This window comes from Vitis vinifera, chromosome 2 (assembly GCF_030704535.1).
Source record: "Vitis vinifera cultivar Pinot Noir 40024 chromosome 2, ASM3070453v1".
NCBI classification, from domain to species: Eukaryota; Viridiplantae; Streptophyta; class Magnoliopsida; order Vitales; family Vitaceae; genus Vitis; species Vitis vinifera.
Genome location: NC_081806.1, coordinates 1,634,561 through 1,649,143, shown reverse-complemented (window position 1 = coordinate 1,649,143; position 14,583 = coordinate 1,634,561). Strand labels below are relative to the sequence as shown.

The 14,583-nt window shown below is 36.6% G+C and overlaps 2 protein-coding genes and 1 non-coding gene across 11 annotated transcripts; 1 reads left to right on the top strand and 2 right to left on the bottom strand.

Moving 5' to 3' along the window:
* Positions 1-530: 530 nt before the first annotated feature.
* LOC100259783 (uncharacterized) lies at positions 531-3,088 on the bottom strand. Its single transcript, XR_009467640.1, has 3 exons — positions 2,835-3,088; positions 2,699-2,756; positions 531-567 (listed from the first exon to the last, which is right to left on the bottom strand). It is a non-coding gene; the product is annotated as an uncharacterized LOC100259783 (transcript).
* A 209-nt stretch (positions 3,089-3,297) lies between these two features.
* On the top strand, positions 3,298-10,464 carry LOC104881368 (uncharacterized). 3 transcript variants are annotated; one of them, XM_010661390.3, is made up of 12 exons: positions 3,298-3,614; positions 4,185-4,419; positions 4,548-4,622; positions 4,790-4,864; positions 5,671-5,768; positions 6,543-6,786; positions 7,526-7,623; positions 8,443-8,578; positions 8,752-8,850; positions 8,931-9,032; positions 9,199-9,556; positions 10,037-10,464. In XM_010661390.3, exons 1-12 carry the CDS (start codon positions 3,510-3,512, stop codon positions 10,263-10,265), a joined length of 1,854 nt encoding a protein of 617 aa, XP_010659692.1. In that variant the 5' UTR covers positions 3,298-3,509; the 3' UTR covers positions 10,266-10,464. The 3 variants fall into 3 exon arrangements, with proteins under 3 accessions (XP_010659692.1, XP_059598603.1, XP_059598605.1); XM_059742620.1 differs by having other exon boundaries at positions 9,199-9,543; positions 10,037-10,181; XM_059742622.1 differs by having other exon boundaries at positions 9,199-9,574; positions 10,037-10,124.
* Positions 10,465-10,951: 487 nt separating this feature from the next.
* Positions 10,952-13,926, bottom strand: LOC100249566 (protein ABIL2). Of its 7 annotated transcripts, none has more exons than XM_010661360.3 (11): positions 13,590-13,926; positions 13,176-13,359; positions 12,947-13,078; positions 12,745-12,827; positions 12,483-12,633; positions 12,268-12,376; positions 12,052-12,144; positions 11,870-11,915; positions 11,699-11,793; positions 11,483-11,580; positions 10,952-11,369 (listed from the first exon to the last, which is right to left on the bottom strand). In XM_010661360.3, exons 2-11 carry the CDS (start codon positions 13,176-13,178, stop codon positions 11,202-11,204), a joined length of 978 nt encoding a protein of 325 aa, XP_010659662.1. In that variant the 5' UTR covers positions 13,179-13,359; positions 13,590-13,926; the 3' UTR covers positions 10,952-11,201. The 7 variants fall into 7 exon arrangements, with proteins under 7 accessions (XP_010659662.1, XP_002264080.2, XP_010659668.1 ...); XM_002264044.5 differs by having other exon boundaries at positions 12,277-12,376; positions 13,590-13,899; XM_010661366.2 differs by having other exon boundaries at positions 13,296-13,359; positions 13,590-13,893.
* Between the last annotated feature and the right edge of the window lie 657 nt (positions 13,927-14,583).

Here is a 14,583-nt window from a genome sequence, read left to right as displayed (position 1 = left end):
GATTAAAAGTTAGTTATGAACTTGTGATACTGAAATGACACCATAGATTTTTTCTGAAGATTGACATAAGATTAAGATATTATTAATAAACCATGCAACCTGTTACAGATGAAGCTTAAGAGGATCATTTTATATCACTAGACCAACCAACATCAGCATTTGGATCTAATGGGTTGGACAATTACAGGTATGAAACAAGAAAATCGCGCTACCAGTATACAACAAAAATCGCCATGTCTTAGAAGAAAATTATTGAAACTCCCATCGCAAAGCTTCCCGCAGCCACCCAAGGGCTCAAACGTTCACCTGTTTCAAGTAACAAAAGAGGTCGTTTATCCTACTGTCAATGTAATGGACACCCCCTCACAACAATAGGGGAAGGGGACTTAGAATCATGACTCCAACTAAGCAAAGCTCTAATATCATGGTGAGTTATCAATTTTCTTAAAAACTTAAGACTATGTTTGGTTCTAGGAAATTATCAAGGGAAGGAAAAAATGATGTAGTGTTTATGCTCCCTTAAGAAGCCTACCTACTCTAGCCGCTTTCCAAAAGAAACCGCGAAACCTGCCACATCAAAAAGGAATTATAATACATGATGTAGAATTCCATAACTAGAAGAAAATAGTTACTCATCCTATTGTGTCATCATTTTTCAGCAGGCGATAACGGGTTTTTTTATCAACAAAAGCAAATACAAGCAACAGAAAGGAAACCATCCCTGTGTATGAACTAATTCCCTTACTACAATGCAAATAACATCAATAATCAAAATCTACACTATCCATTTTTTTTTCTTTTTTGGGTTTTGGGAGGGGGGAAGCCATTTTACTTTCAATCATGATCTAAATTCCTACCTGCTATGGTCCTTTATATACATGTGTGTGTCTATATATATATTTATGTTCCTCAATAAGGTATTATATAACCTCAACTTGTCTGCGCAGATAAAGAGAGACACATCTCCACATAAACCTATAGATGAACGCTAAGTTGTCTCGTTCCTTATCTGCAATACCATTCTATAATTTTCAAGAAACCCCATATCTCATTAGGTCTTTTGCTACTTCAACACTCTCTTTTCAGCCTCCCGAGACATGTTGTACTTATACAAGTTCTATAATTTTGCACAATGTTGTTGATAAAGGCTGATTGTTTTAAAAATTAGGCAAGAACCTAGATAAACCTAGCCATATCAACATATATGCTCTTTTATCTGTCCTTGGTGACACTTCGATGGAATTATTTATATAGAAATGTCGACTGTTGTCCTAGTCTAATAGTCCATGAAAAATATTTAGGACAACTAAACCCTAAAAGTATCATTTAAGAAGACTAAACTCTACAGTAGGATGTTTCCAACAAAAAGCAAACATATCATCAACCATCCATTTTTTAAACCCTCATCATGATGGTATGCTTTTGTCATATTTGTCAGTGACTATGAAAATTACTTAAGAAGAATAAACTAGAATTTTGATGCAACATTGATTGCATGATCAAGAAAACCGATGTTCCTAACCAAGAAACGGATGTATCATCAATCCTCCATATATTCAACCCCAATTACAACGGTATGCGTTTGTCAATTTGCAAATGCAACAATACTTATATGTCCAACAAAACCGATGTTTCCAATCAAGAAACAAAAATATCATCAATCATCATCAACCCGCATCACAATGGTATGCTTTTGTCATACTTTCCAGTGACAACAAAGTCTTTTTAGGAACATAAACCTAAAAGTTTGATCCAATATGCATTACATGTTCAACAAACCAATATTTCCAACCAAGAAACAAACATATCATCAATTATCCATATCATCGAACCCCATCACAATGGTGTGCTTCTGTCATGTTTACAAACAACTTTGAAAATCATTTAAGAAGACTAGACCAAAAACTTCGATGCAACACTAGTTACTTGTCCAACAAACCGATGTTTAACCAATAAACGGACATATCATCAATCATCCATATCTTCAAATCCCATCACACTTCTGTCACATTTGTTGACGACTATGAACATTATTTAAGGGTACTAAACCTAAAACTTCAATGCAACATCAGTTACATGTTCAACAAAACTGATGTTTCCAACCAACAAACAAACATATCATCAATGATCCAAATAGTCAACCCCATCACAATGGTAAGCTTTTTTTTCATATAGGGGCCAATGACCATGAAAATTATTTAAGAAGACTAAACGTAAAGGTTGAATGCAACATTATTCACATGCTCAAGAAAACCGATATTTTGAACCGCAAACATATATATCATCAAGGGTATGCTTTTTCCATATTTGTCAATGTCTATAACACAGGCTTCTATACACTAATCACACATATTTTCTACATCATTTTGCACATAATTGATTAAAGAACATCGAAATTAAGAAGTTACAGTCGATGTGACAGTAATTATATAAACTTGAAATGAAATTCTCAATCAGATAAGCAGAAGAATAAAGGTAACAACCCAGTTTTTTGCTCAAGGAAAGTGGGGAACTGCATCTTCAAGAAAGTGCATGTACATATGAGAAGCAGCACCACTGTGAGAAACGAATGGAAATTGAAAAGCGCAGACTGCGAAAACAACAATCCAAACCAAAACCCACCTCAATTTCTGATCATTCCACAACAGTGAATCAATGACAGGGAGAAACAGAGGGAAAATTTTGAGATTTTCTTTACCATTTTTGGATTTGGGGTTTCTCTATGTGGATTGATTCGGTTGTTTCTTGGGCCCGATCTACGGATAAAATGCAGATAAATACTGAGAAATAATTAGAATCCAATCTATGGAAATGGACAAAGGAAAATCGTGTACTTGGGAGGAGGATTTGATCTGGGGTTTCCGAGAAGTCCTTTCTCCGAGCTTCTGTGACAATGCAATGAACGAATAGAATGGTTTTGGCACCATGAACGATGCTGCTTTCAGCATGAGATCAAACGGGAGAATCCGAAGGATGTCGTTTCGCCCGCTGAAGAAACGAAAAAGATGGAGGTTTGGAAGCAGGGGTTGATGCACGGGACGGAGAAACCAAAACGGAAGAAACATGAATTCATAAAATTCAGGAGGAAATTATATAATTTCATTAAAAATTTATTATTATTTTTTTAAATTTAATATAAAAGTTAATTTTTTATATTAAAGGATTATTTATTTATTTATTTATAAAATATATTTGAAATACATATATTTTTGAATTATCAAAGCAAATTAAGTAGCAAAACTATATAATATTAATATCACGGCAACGTTTTCTTGTAATAAAAAGTTAAAAGTCAATTCAATCCCAAACAAGGCGCAAACGGGCCCTTACTATGACTCTCAGTAAACAAAGGGTTCCCGCCATTGGAATTTAGAATCGAAGCCTCTCGTATATATTCTTCGTCGCTTTGAACGTTCAGATTTCGATTCCTAATCTTTCTTCCACCACCCCGATTCTGGAACTATCGGTATCCCTTCAGTGGAGGATCGACTTTGAAGCTGTGGAAGCAGATGGAAGACATCAGGCGATGGTCCGTGACCTACACGAAGCACATCAGACAGAAGCGGAAAGTCTATCAGGACGGTCTCTTAGAGCTTCACACCTCGACCGGAAAGGTCTAATGATTTCTCTTTCTTTCTCCATTAGATTGATTGCGTCTTCATCTATTTTTTCTTTCAAAAACCAGAAAATTCGATGAAATTCGCCATTTTACTTTGCGGACCGTGTTACGCACTTGATTTGCCGATGAACACGAATGTAGATGGAGAAATTTGATGATGAAATCTGAAATTGCTTCATGTTTGGATGATGAAATTTGAAATCTGTACACTATAGGTTATTGATTTGTTGGTAATTGTATGTGTGAATTGCGTGTATTTATTTTGTGTGAGTTAGGTTATAGTTCGACTCGGATTTGCTGGTAAATCTTGTATCTTCTCTGCATTGCTGTACCTTTTTGTTCTTCTCTCTTCTCTCATTTCAGGTTTTATAGTTTATAGAAGAGTTTCTAACACATGGCTTATTTATTGTCTGATAATTGGTCCGTATAACTATCTGTCTCCATTTTTTGGAGCTAGCTAGAAACGGTTTTACTCATTGTATGCTGGATTCAGTCTTGGATGATCTAAGTTTTCCTGTTGTTCCAACATCAACTTTTCTTTTCTTGCTTGCTGATCTGTGGACAGGTCATGCTCTATGACGACTGTGAGAAACTGTTGTATTGTAAAGTGTTGAAGAAGGAGGAAGTTATCAGACCTGGTGAAACTCTGACGTTTGATACTTGTTTGATTGACATTGGTGATCCTGAGGGAGATCATAAAATTTTGTCTGATTTGAATTCTCAAGGGAAAAATGAGAAAATTATGGAGAATTCCAGGTTATCTAACGGCCAAACACTTAGGAAGAATTCAGTTTTTACTGGTATCACCTTAACTTATTGCCCTTTTTGCAATTAATATTATAATACCTCCTTTTGCGCTTTTTTTGAGATTCCAGGTTTTCAATTACTCATGTTGTTTTCTTACAATTGAGTTTTGTTTTCCCTTCAGAAAAAAGGAAGTTTAATTCAGAAAAGAATAAAACACCGTCAATTAACCTAAGCCCATCACAAAGAATTATCAGAGGTCAGTTGCTAATCACTTGCATCATCTCTTTTTCAGCTTTCCTCTAAGAACCATTGCTACAAGCCTGTGAACCATTCAGATTTCCTTTAACACCATGTATATCATCAGCATAGTTCACATTTGAGTTATATGGCCTAGCATACTTGTAACAGCTAATTATATTTCAGAGTTCAAGAAGAGTGAACTGCACAAGTATGGAACTCTACCGAGTTCTCCAGATACACCAAAATCTACTGTAACAGGTTGGCTATTGAATTTTCTGCTGCATAAGTAATGCTCATAAGTTCCACTGTCCTATTGCTGGAGACTTTTCAATATCTGTAATTGCCAAAATGACCACTATTAGAAGTTAATAAGTGTCTTGTTGAAATCTTTTGCTTCACATTTGTTACATATAGCAGTCTCTCTCTATCTCTCTCTCGTACACTGAAAAATTTGAATCCCTTGATAAAGTGAAAGAGTGGTCTGGCATCATCTTGAGGTGCACCAGATGCAAAACAATACATCAATCTTGTGTCTACGCCTAGGGTTAGGTACTAAATGTGACTGAGAGTGCTTCGCCTTATCCAGCAACTAGTATCCATGTGGCAGCTACATATTTGAGCTGGTGGTCATCAGCATCATTCATTTGGATATTTCTTATACAGAACGACGGTATATTCATTCTATGATATCATGGCCAAAGCTGCAACTAATTGTGTGACAATGTTAAATAAAGATCTCAGACATGAGAATAAAATACATGAGAATAAAATGCACGAGAACTACATAGAATGTTGTTAGAGAGAAATTAACATAACAAGGAAAAGAAGAAAATGAATTAGTGCAAATGCACCACATATATTTGATTGGCTTTAAATCGTCTTCATTCATCTTTTTTAGCTATCAATGCAGTTGAAACTATGAATCAATCAGCAGGTGAGCTTTCTTTCTCAGTCGATGAGTTTCATCATTAGACATGAATTTCCTGGTTTTCCCTGTTCATTGTAATTTGGTATCTTTATTTTCCTTTCTTTCTCCTGGTTAACATTTTCCCTGTTCAATGTAGAGTGGCAGGCCTTGTACACTACACAAATAACTCAGAAGGCCAAGAAGTATCATGATGGTTTCTTAAGACTTTCAATTGGCGGATCCCAAGGGAGGCAGGTTAATTTCCATTACTTCCACAAGTTTTACCAACTGATTTTTTTGTTTTTAGGTGTGTTTTGCGGATTGTAGTTGACCACATGGTCCCCTAACTTAATAATGCAACAAATATGAACAACATATGCTGATTTTCAAATCCTATTAACATGATAAGAAGAATATGAAGAAAACAGAGCAATGGGTAAAAAACATGAGGCTGTAGATTGTTTTTGTCAAATTGGAAGGTCTAGGGGAAAGCCTCCAAGGATTATCACCAGTTTGAGAAATAGAAGTTCAGTTCTTGGAGTGGTGAGCAAGAATGGTAAATATGGTTGAACACCAAATGAACATCATCACACTCATTGGTTTCAATTGACGACAAAATGGGTATGACTTCCTGACTCTTGAAGTCTGTCTTTTAACTTAGGCAGTTCTATATTCCTTGGATAAGTTGCATCTCTTTTCTTGGACTCTATGCCATGGGACGGTCACATTAGAGGTGGCCTTTGATACCACCTAGGGACCTATGGTGAGACATGCCTCATTTGATTCACTCTTTTTCTTTGCATCAAATGGGAGCATTTTTTCTTCTCCACAAGATCCATCCTTCACAGTGTAAAGCTCTGTCCAGAAGTCATTCCCCAGCAATGTATTTACAGCTTACACATTCTTTGCATGGCCATATATGTGATTGCAGATAGGTGTAGTTAATCTTCTCATTTTTGTTGTTGCTTTCCTTTCTGTGTTGACAAGGCATGATTGATGCTCTACTCCCTTTTTTGGGTTTGTGTTCAGGTCATGCTGTATGACGCCAGCAAAAAACTCTTAGATAGCAGGTTCCTTAAGAAGGATGAAGTAATTAGATCTGGTGAATCACTTACATTTGATGCTCATTTGGTTGATGTTGGAGAACCTGAAGGAAACCATAAACCTGTAATGGGACTGAATGTTCAAGGAATAAATTGCAAGGAGGTTGGGGAATCAGGAATACTGCATGGAGAACAGAATAACTCCAAAACCAGTAAAGCTGTTCTAAGAAGTTAGTTCAATTTTTTTTTAATCAAATTTATGCATCTCTGACATCTTTTGTTTAGTAATTTGTTTTTTCAATGGCGATCAGATGCTTGAAGGTAGTTTTCACCTATTTCTTTTACTGACTTTGTCTTTTCAATTATTAGCGCCACAACATTTGTATTCAGATATACTTGTAATTATGTTTTACAGTTTGGCATCTATAAGTACTGTCAAATTGTGTCTGGTGATTTATGCCATGTTCCTAGGCCTAACAATGACCTGTTTTTTGTTTTTATTTTTCCATTCACTTATCATGTTCCCTGACCATTCATTGCTTTCAATTTGGCATGCTGATCCATATTTAAAGTTTTAATATATTTTTGACATGGTAGTTCCTTAAGGATTAAATAATTCAGCAATTAATGTTTAGGTTCATATGGGCCAAAAAAATGGCTCTCCACTTTTATGCATAAAGGTTATTGGAAGTGGTGGATATGCTATTTCTAGTCTCACTTTATCTATGAGGACATATTTCACTTGTACCCTCAAAACTGAATAGCAATTGCATATAAAATTCTTCACATTTTTTTGAACACCCTTTGTATTGCTGTCACTTGTGTAACACCCTCTGAGTGCAACCTGAACAAACCAATGTGCATGAATCTTAACTGATGCTATTTTAACAATCTTTTAAGGGATGGTTTTTGGTCATACTGCAATTGTTATCATTCTAGTCTTTTGTACTTATCTCCTTTTCACTGCAGAATGGAATGCTCTGTACACTACTCAAATAACTCAAAAATCCAAGAAATATCAAAGTGGGATCCTCAGACTGGTGTCTTGTGGTTCCTATCAGATGCAGGTTGGTTTAAGTCTGTGCTGCCTGCCACAAGTGTTCAACATACATTTCTTATTTTTATTTTTATTTTTTATTTTTTTGTTGATCAGTAAAATAACAATTTATTTTACAAAAAGTTGCGAATTATATATTACATTGTTAGTTATTCAGTTGCATGTATGCTGATTTTCTTAGTTATTTGATGCATTGTTATATAAGCATCAACTAAATTAACAATGCTTATTGTAATTAATGCTTGTTTATAGTGGATACATACTTGTAGGCTCTCATTGATAAACCCATCTGTTTCCATTTCTTTTTTTTTTTCTTCTTTAGGTTAGGTGGTTGCCTTTATAGTTAATTTCCCTTTATATATTTCCAAACAGAATATTGTTTGCCTGATATATATCATGGGCCCATTTCCTTAAGGCTTTAGGTCAATGGGTAACTTAACATGGTATTAGAGCTTGTCAATTGGTAACTTAACATGGTATTGGAGCTCTAGTTGACTAGATCAGAGCTCCCTAGTTCCAGTCTCTCCTACTGTTTATTTCCTCATCTATTTATCTATAATCCCTCTATTTTAAATATGAGGTAAGTGCCTTGACACAGGGTGAGTAGCTTAGTCACATGCACAAAATTGAGAAGCTCCTTGTCTATTCTTTTTTATGAAAAATTAAGAATATGTGGCACATGAGATAGGATGGGATGCATATGTTTCTGGACTTTTTTTTTATAGGTAGAGATTGCTTGTATTAAACAGTGATGTGAAAGATAATGAAGAAATCCCCAAGTTCTGGTGACCATTTCTTGCTACATTATTAATCCTATAAAGTATGTCAGGTTACTTTATTAAATGAAGAAGGATCAACATTGAGCAGTAAATTCCTTGCATTATCAGTTGATGTTAGAACTGGAAGTACAATTGAACTCCCAAAATATTTGGTGGAGGTTGGTGAGCCATGGACTAATCTTGAAGGTATGATCCTGCTCTAGGCAGGTGAAGTATGGGAATCTTTTTTATCATTTTGTTGAATCATCAATTGCTAATCATCATCTTCTTTAATTTTCATTTTGCCTTCTTCTTTCTTACTTTGATGCTTTTGTAGTTCTTGATCTCCCTCCTGTGTATGTTTCGGTTTGAATGTGTAGGAGAAGCTCAAAATAATGGTTGTTTGGGGAAAGAAGTGAATTCAGACTTGGACAATATCCAATTAAGCAGGAGAGTCCCTATAATCAAGCCATCACACGGTGGTGCACCATTTTTCTTTCTTTGATGCTTTTGTAGTTCTTGATCTCCCTCCTGTAAATGTTCTCATCTGAATGTTCAGGAGATGCTCAAAATAATGGTTGTTTGGGGAAAGAAGTGGATTCAGACTTGGACAAGATCAAATTTAGCAGGAGAGTCACCATAAACAAGCCATTACGTGGCAGTAAGTGATTTTTCCACTTGGCGAATCTCACATTCTGCAATACACAAACATATTAAAAAAAATATCAAACTTGAGTTGCCTCAAAGACCATTTGGTAACAATTTTCTGTTCTGGCTCTTAGATGCTGTTTCACTGTTATCAAGTGATTTTCTTCTTTATTCTGCAGCACATGAAATCTTGTCCATTCTCAAGAAACCTATAACTCAAGAGAGTGTGTCCCCCACGAGAAAGGCACCTGTGGAGCAGGGCCTTCATTCACAATCTTCAGACTTGGTCCATTTAGACATTCAGGATGCATATGTACAACAATCAAATGTTTCAAAGACAAGTGCAATGGAGGATCATGAAGATGAATTTAAAGTTTTAAACGAAGGAACTAATGGAACACATACCTACAAAAATGAGATTCCTGAATCGAAAGCTCTTCACACTGATACTTCTTTTGACTTCATCAAACTGGAGGATTCTGACAACAAAGTGGAGCCAGAATCAAAAGATTCTACTTCATCAGGTTTCAATCCTGGGTAGGTATATAGTAAAAGGTGTTCATGCTGGGAACTGAATCTTTTAGAATTGAAAAAATTCACACACACAGTAACACCATAAATTGAACTGCTTCAACATGATGATCGATAGTATCTTTGTTGGCAAGTATATTTCCTCTTTCAATTCACTATTTCAAACCATGCTTGTATTTGCAATGAAAAAGCCCATTGTTTACAGAAGAAAGCTCAGACAACCTGGATTGCAGAAAATGGCCAATATGTGGCAACTTTATACAGAATTGCCCCTGTTATTTATTATTATGTGTTCTGTAGAGTTGCAAATTAACAATGCCTTAAGCCCCAACTATTTGGAGTAGGGTATTGGAATTCTTCTTTTCCATGTTGCTTAGGGCCATATCAACATAAATCTCAATGGTGTCAAATCTGACCTATAGGGGCCTTTTGGATGTTCCATGTGAATGAACTCATTTATGTGTCTTGGCTACAACTTTATTGCAGATCAAGCACATCCAATATCTTGAGACCCAAGTTTGATGTAGGACATTCTGATAGAAGCATCATGGATTCAACTTCCTTCATTGAGAGACTTCAAGCTTATTGTAGATCAGATGCAGTAATCTTGGATTTTTCTGAAGAAAACCAACCACCAAGTGGATCAAAGCCACATGAGGAGCTTACGAGCTCAAAGGAAATAGATGAATGCCCGAATTTTGATCTTGGATTTTAGAAAGGACTTGTATATATTCCTCTCTTATGTGCCTTTCAGTAACCATTAGTGGTGATATCTTGTACTATTGGAAATATTAGTGGATCTAGTAGGTTTTCTTAACACATTATCATCTGTACCTGTGAACACTTTGGACATGTTTTCCAACCAGTTAGTGAATCTTATATGCTATAAATTCATTGACTCAAAAATTTGCATCCATCTGATTTACTGCATTTGTTTTGGTAAAATATTACTTGAAACTTCATGATCGCTGAAAAGGCTGAATTAGGCCGGTGTCCAGATCTGGTTGCCATTGCAATTATTGTTACCTGATCACATATCAAAACAGGGGACCCAACAAAATGTAACATCAGAGCCTTGTAACATTGCCAGGTATTGTGAATTTGTGATAGATATGTTTGTGCATCCTAGTTATTTTTTTTTTATAATACTGTAACTTTCTGTGGAGCCTTGCTAAAATTTAATATATCCTTACTCTGTTTTCAGATTCTCACTAGCCACTGATTTAGGATCTATTTGAGCATTGAAGAATTCAACGACGAAATGGCAATGGACAATTGCTTGCACATGAGATTCTCTGCCGCACTGCTTTTGCAACCATAAACAAAGGGTGCCTTACATCCTGTAAGTCCATCTCTTTCCAACCTTACTTGCTTTTACTTCTGATTTGGCAATTATGAACATTGAAAAGCATATATAAAGTGCATAAAATAATTTGGGAAATTGAAGCCTGGTGTCCAGTTACAATGTCAATGATAATATCATTGACTGCGAATTCCTGGAAAGATCAATAGGACAATACACTATAGACCTTAGATTTGAAACAATTCCAAAACATGAAGCACTAGCAACCAGTTACACTTAAGAAAACTGTGAAATTGAAAACAAGTCCTCAACAATTTTCTGCTTCCTTCCATGCCTTTCTCTGCCCTCTTAGTTCTCATCCAAGTATCTATACAACGTCACGTCCTTTTTTGGCTTGCGCATGCTAATCAAGGCTTTGAAAAGACGTTTACTTTGGCTGGTTTGCTGTTCAATATCCTTTGCTCTCTCTCTTTCGGTACGGGTGAACAATGAAGCTGATCGAGGCTCTGATGAGGTCTGAGGATGTATGAGAAAATTTTAGTAATTAATATGTGGATGGGTTCAGCAATAATTTGATAGCAAGTGTATGCAGTGTAGTCATTCAACATTCTCTGGTTTTCCTTGCTTACCCGTAGCTTAGCTTTAGAAGAGTTTGGAGAGGTTGATCTGCTAGCTACAGATCCAGAACGGATAAGTGGAAAATAATTTGGAGAGACTGCTCGTTTATCTGATTTTAAATGAACTTAGTTAGTACAGTATCTCCCACAAAAGACCTCTAAATCCAAAAAAAGAAGGAACCATCAACATGTGAGAGGACATTATTCAGATGGGAACAAGTTCATCACCTCGTTCTTTGCTGGATGAAATCCTAGTGATATTGAATGGAAAGGCTCTGGGTCTAGGGGAAGATTGTGGAGAAGGTCGCGCAGAATGTCCTCTTCTGCATGAAAATCCAAAGAAGTTTAGGCACAGGTAAGTTCATCCTGGTACTAAACAGTATAATGTCAATCTCTTACCTGGCCATCATTGACGATGGCATCTCCCAAGCTGTTGCTAGACCACCTTCAGTGAAACAATCAACATGTAGATATCATCAACATTTACTCATACCTCAAATACTAAACATACGCAACTGAAACAGTAATTATCTTGATCATATGCCTTTTAGTGCCATGCAACGTCGGAGAAAAAACAACACCTTTGTAAAATTGATGCAAGTCACCTTCAGCATATGGGCTGCAAGTCTGATATGTTGGTATAGTGTGCCCAGTAGTGTTTGTGGTCTCCCCACCTGAGCCCAAGATTGATCACCCAGGTTAATTCAAGCTTGTTTTTTTCACTTATAGTCGGGAACATGAACTTTAGAACACATTTAGGAGTTGTTCAAGGAGAACAAAAAGGAAATAGCAGAAACCATATTTGCCTGGAAATGTGTACCGCTTGTGGTGTTTGGGAGTTCTCATCAGCAAGGACTGTTGACAAAAGCCACTGCGATTGATGAATTCTCGGCATGTCCTTATTCTCTAACTCAACCAGAACAGGGACAAGAAAAACAGATGATCAAGTCTGTTAGTCTCAAGTATGTTTGGAACAAGCAACTGTTCTTCCTATATGAATCTGAAAGAGTACCTGTTCAATGCAAGAGAACTGAAGCTCAGTTCCATGGACTTCACCAATTTTGTCGTCCAAGAAAGTGTTAACCTTGTAGGTTACAGACCCCAAGTGGTCCACAGTATTGACGAGAGCTTTGATGGCATAATCTTTCAGGGTCTCGAGCACTCTATACAAGTTGGGAGAATAAAATAATCAGAGAGGAAGAATATGGTCAAGTGATCGATCTCAAGCATAGCATAAATCCAATTAGAAAACCGAAAATTCAGGTGCATCTCACATTTGTTTCTGGTCATCTTTATGGTAGCATTGTTCAAAATACTCTGCTGCTGAGTACAGCTGTTTTCTCAGACTCTTCAAATCCTGAAAATCCCGATGCATTTGGAAATGAATCGTGTTGATCCTAGAAATCTTGATGTAATTATACAATACTAGTATGGAAGAAATTTACTCCAAGGAAAAAAGAAATAGAGTGAACATACCTTTAGGCTATCTCCAAAGAGCAAGCTCTGCTGCATGGAGTATTCATCATAGTTTGAAGGTTCTTGATGTGCAACTGAAGAAGATGAAGCCACACTCTCCATGGAGGAGAAACTGAACCCGGGTGCCTTAACCTGCCACCATAATCAGACACCAAAACAAAGTTCAAATCCAATATATCCATGATCCCATCTGAAATCCAAAAACTAGTTTGACCGCTCAAACCAATACCATGAACTCTTTACTAAATTTGGAATGACAGTAGTACTTCTCGGATACTAAAGAACGTCAGCTGATGATTCACATAATCTTTTGTTTGGTTGCTGAGGAAGTAAAGGAGAAGAAAAGAACCTAAGATTTCAAAATAAGACGACAGCTTCCATCGAATTAGTTGAGGGTGAGAATTACAAACACTCTGCGCACAGAAAAAACACATTAGGGACAGTAAGAAGGTTCATTACTGTTCTGCTTGAACTCCAAGACATATATCAAAGAAAAGAAAAGAAAGCTTGAAATATTATGACGGATTAGGGTCTGAAGAGGTTGTTGCTATAACGCTCTTTCCCAACAACTTGGAAAAATCAGGGGGAGGATCAAGGTAAGAGCATTATAGAAGTAGAAGTAAAGCATGCAAAGAGGTTTAACTGATTAATCAGGTATCTTTTTTCTTCAAAACCTCCCGTTTCCAATTCCCAATCAGTTCTCTGTAAAGCAAATTTGTGAAGATGCTGTTGTCAAAAGAGGACCAAACAAAGGTGTAGATATTGAAGGAGAGAGAAGACAAAGGGGGTCAATAATAGAGGGGGGTGACTATTGTTTGTGTTAGTTATGGGAGCACAAGTCCATTCCCTCTCCATCTTCCATTAAAGGCGAACAACAGTTCATTGGTAATAACACTAACTACCCTCCTTTTCATTTATTATTCATTTCCTGCCATCACTCTCTAATCTTTTTTCTTCTGCTTCTTCTTCTTTCCCCTTTCCCCCCTCTAAAATCCTCTAAGAATCTTGGCACGTCGGTGTAGAAAAAGAAAAAGAGAATGAATTTTCAGTGGGGAATAATTTGTTTGACGAATTGGGCGTGAAGACAACACATTTGGGGGAAAGGACAACGAGGTGAATTGCATGGTAGTTGAGAATTCCTTGTCAAACTCTTCGTAATTTGTAAGTGTGTGAGATATTATCATACATCTGCTGGATTCTTGATCGCTACACCATTCTATTAGCAGTAAAGCAAAAAAAAAAAAAATACAGTTGGATTAATGGGTATTAAATCGTGCCATTTACCTAGATGGTGAAGGTGGACCCTTCCTTTGTTTGTCCCGCGACACCGACACTAGGGAGAGTAGAGGCTATGAGCTTGAGACTTTTAATATATACCCTTTTAGCAGATCACCATGAACTCGAACATGGCATGCCCGGGCTTAAATTTTTCTAATCATTATTGTTCCCAAAAACAGGATCATAAATCAGACAACGTCCGTGAACTTTTTACCAACACTTTTTAAAAGTTCCTTATAACTTGAATCAGGACGACTCAAAGCAGTGTGATTTCATTTCAAACCACAGAAGCCTCTCATTGATTCAGTGATGATCTGTGAATGATGCCCCACTGGTTTAATGATTGCTGCCTTGATCGA

Coding starts and splice junctions, on each gene's coding strand:
- LOC104881368 (XM_010661390.3), top strand. CDS start 3,510: ATGGAAGACATCAGGCGATGGTCCGTGACCTACACGAAGCACATCAGA. Junction 3,615..4,184: donor TTCACACCTCGACCGGAAAG/GTCTAATGATTT, acceptor ATCTGTGGACAG/GTCATGCTCTATGACGACTG. Junction 7,624..8,442: donor GTGGTTCCTATCAGATGCAG/GTTGGTTTAAGT, acceptor AAAGTATGTCAG/GTTACTTTATTAAATGAAGA.
- LOC100249566 (XM_010661341.3), bottom strand. CDS start 13,380: ATGTGTTTTTTCTGTGCGCAGAGTGTTTGTAATTCTCACCCTCAACTA. Junction 12,377..12,482: donor AGTTCTCTTGCATTGAACAG/GTACTCTTTCAG, acceptor TGGTTGAGTTAG/AGAATAAGGACATGCCGAGA. Junction 11,916..12,051: donor CTTGCATCAATTTTACAAAG/GTGTTGTTTTTT, acceptor GTTTCACTGAAG/GTGGTCTAGCAACAGCTTGG.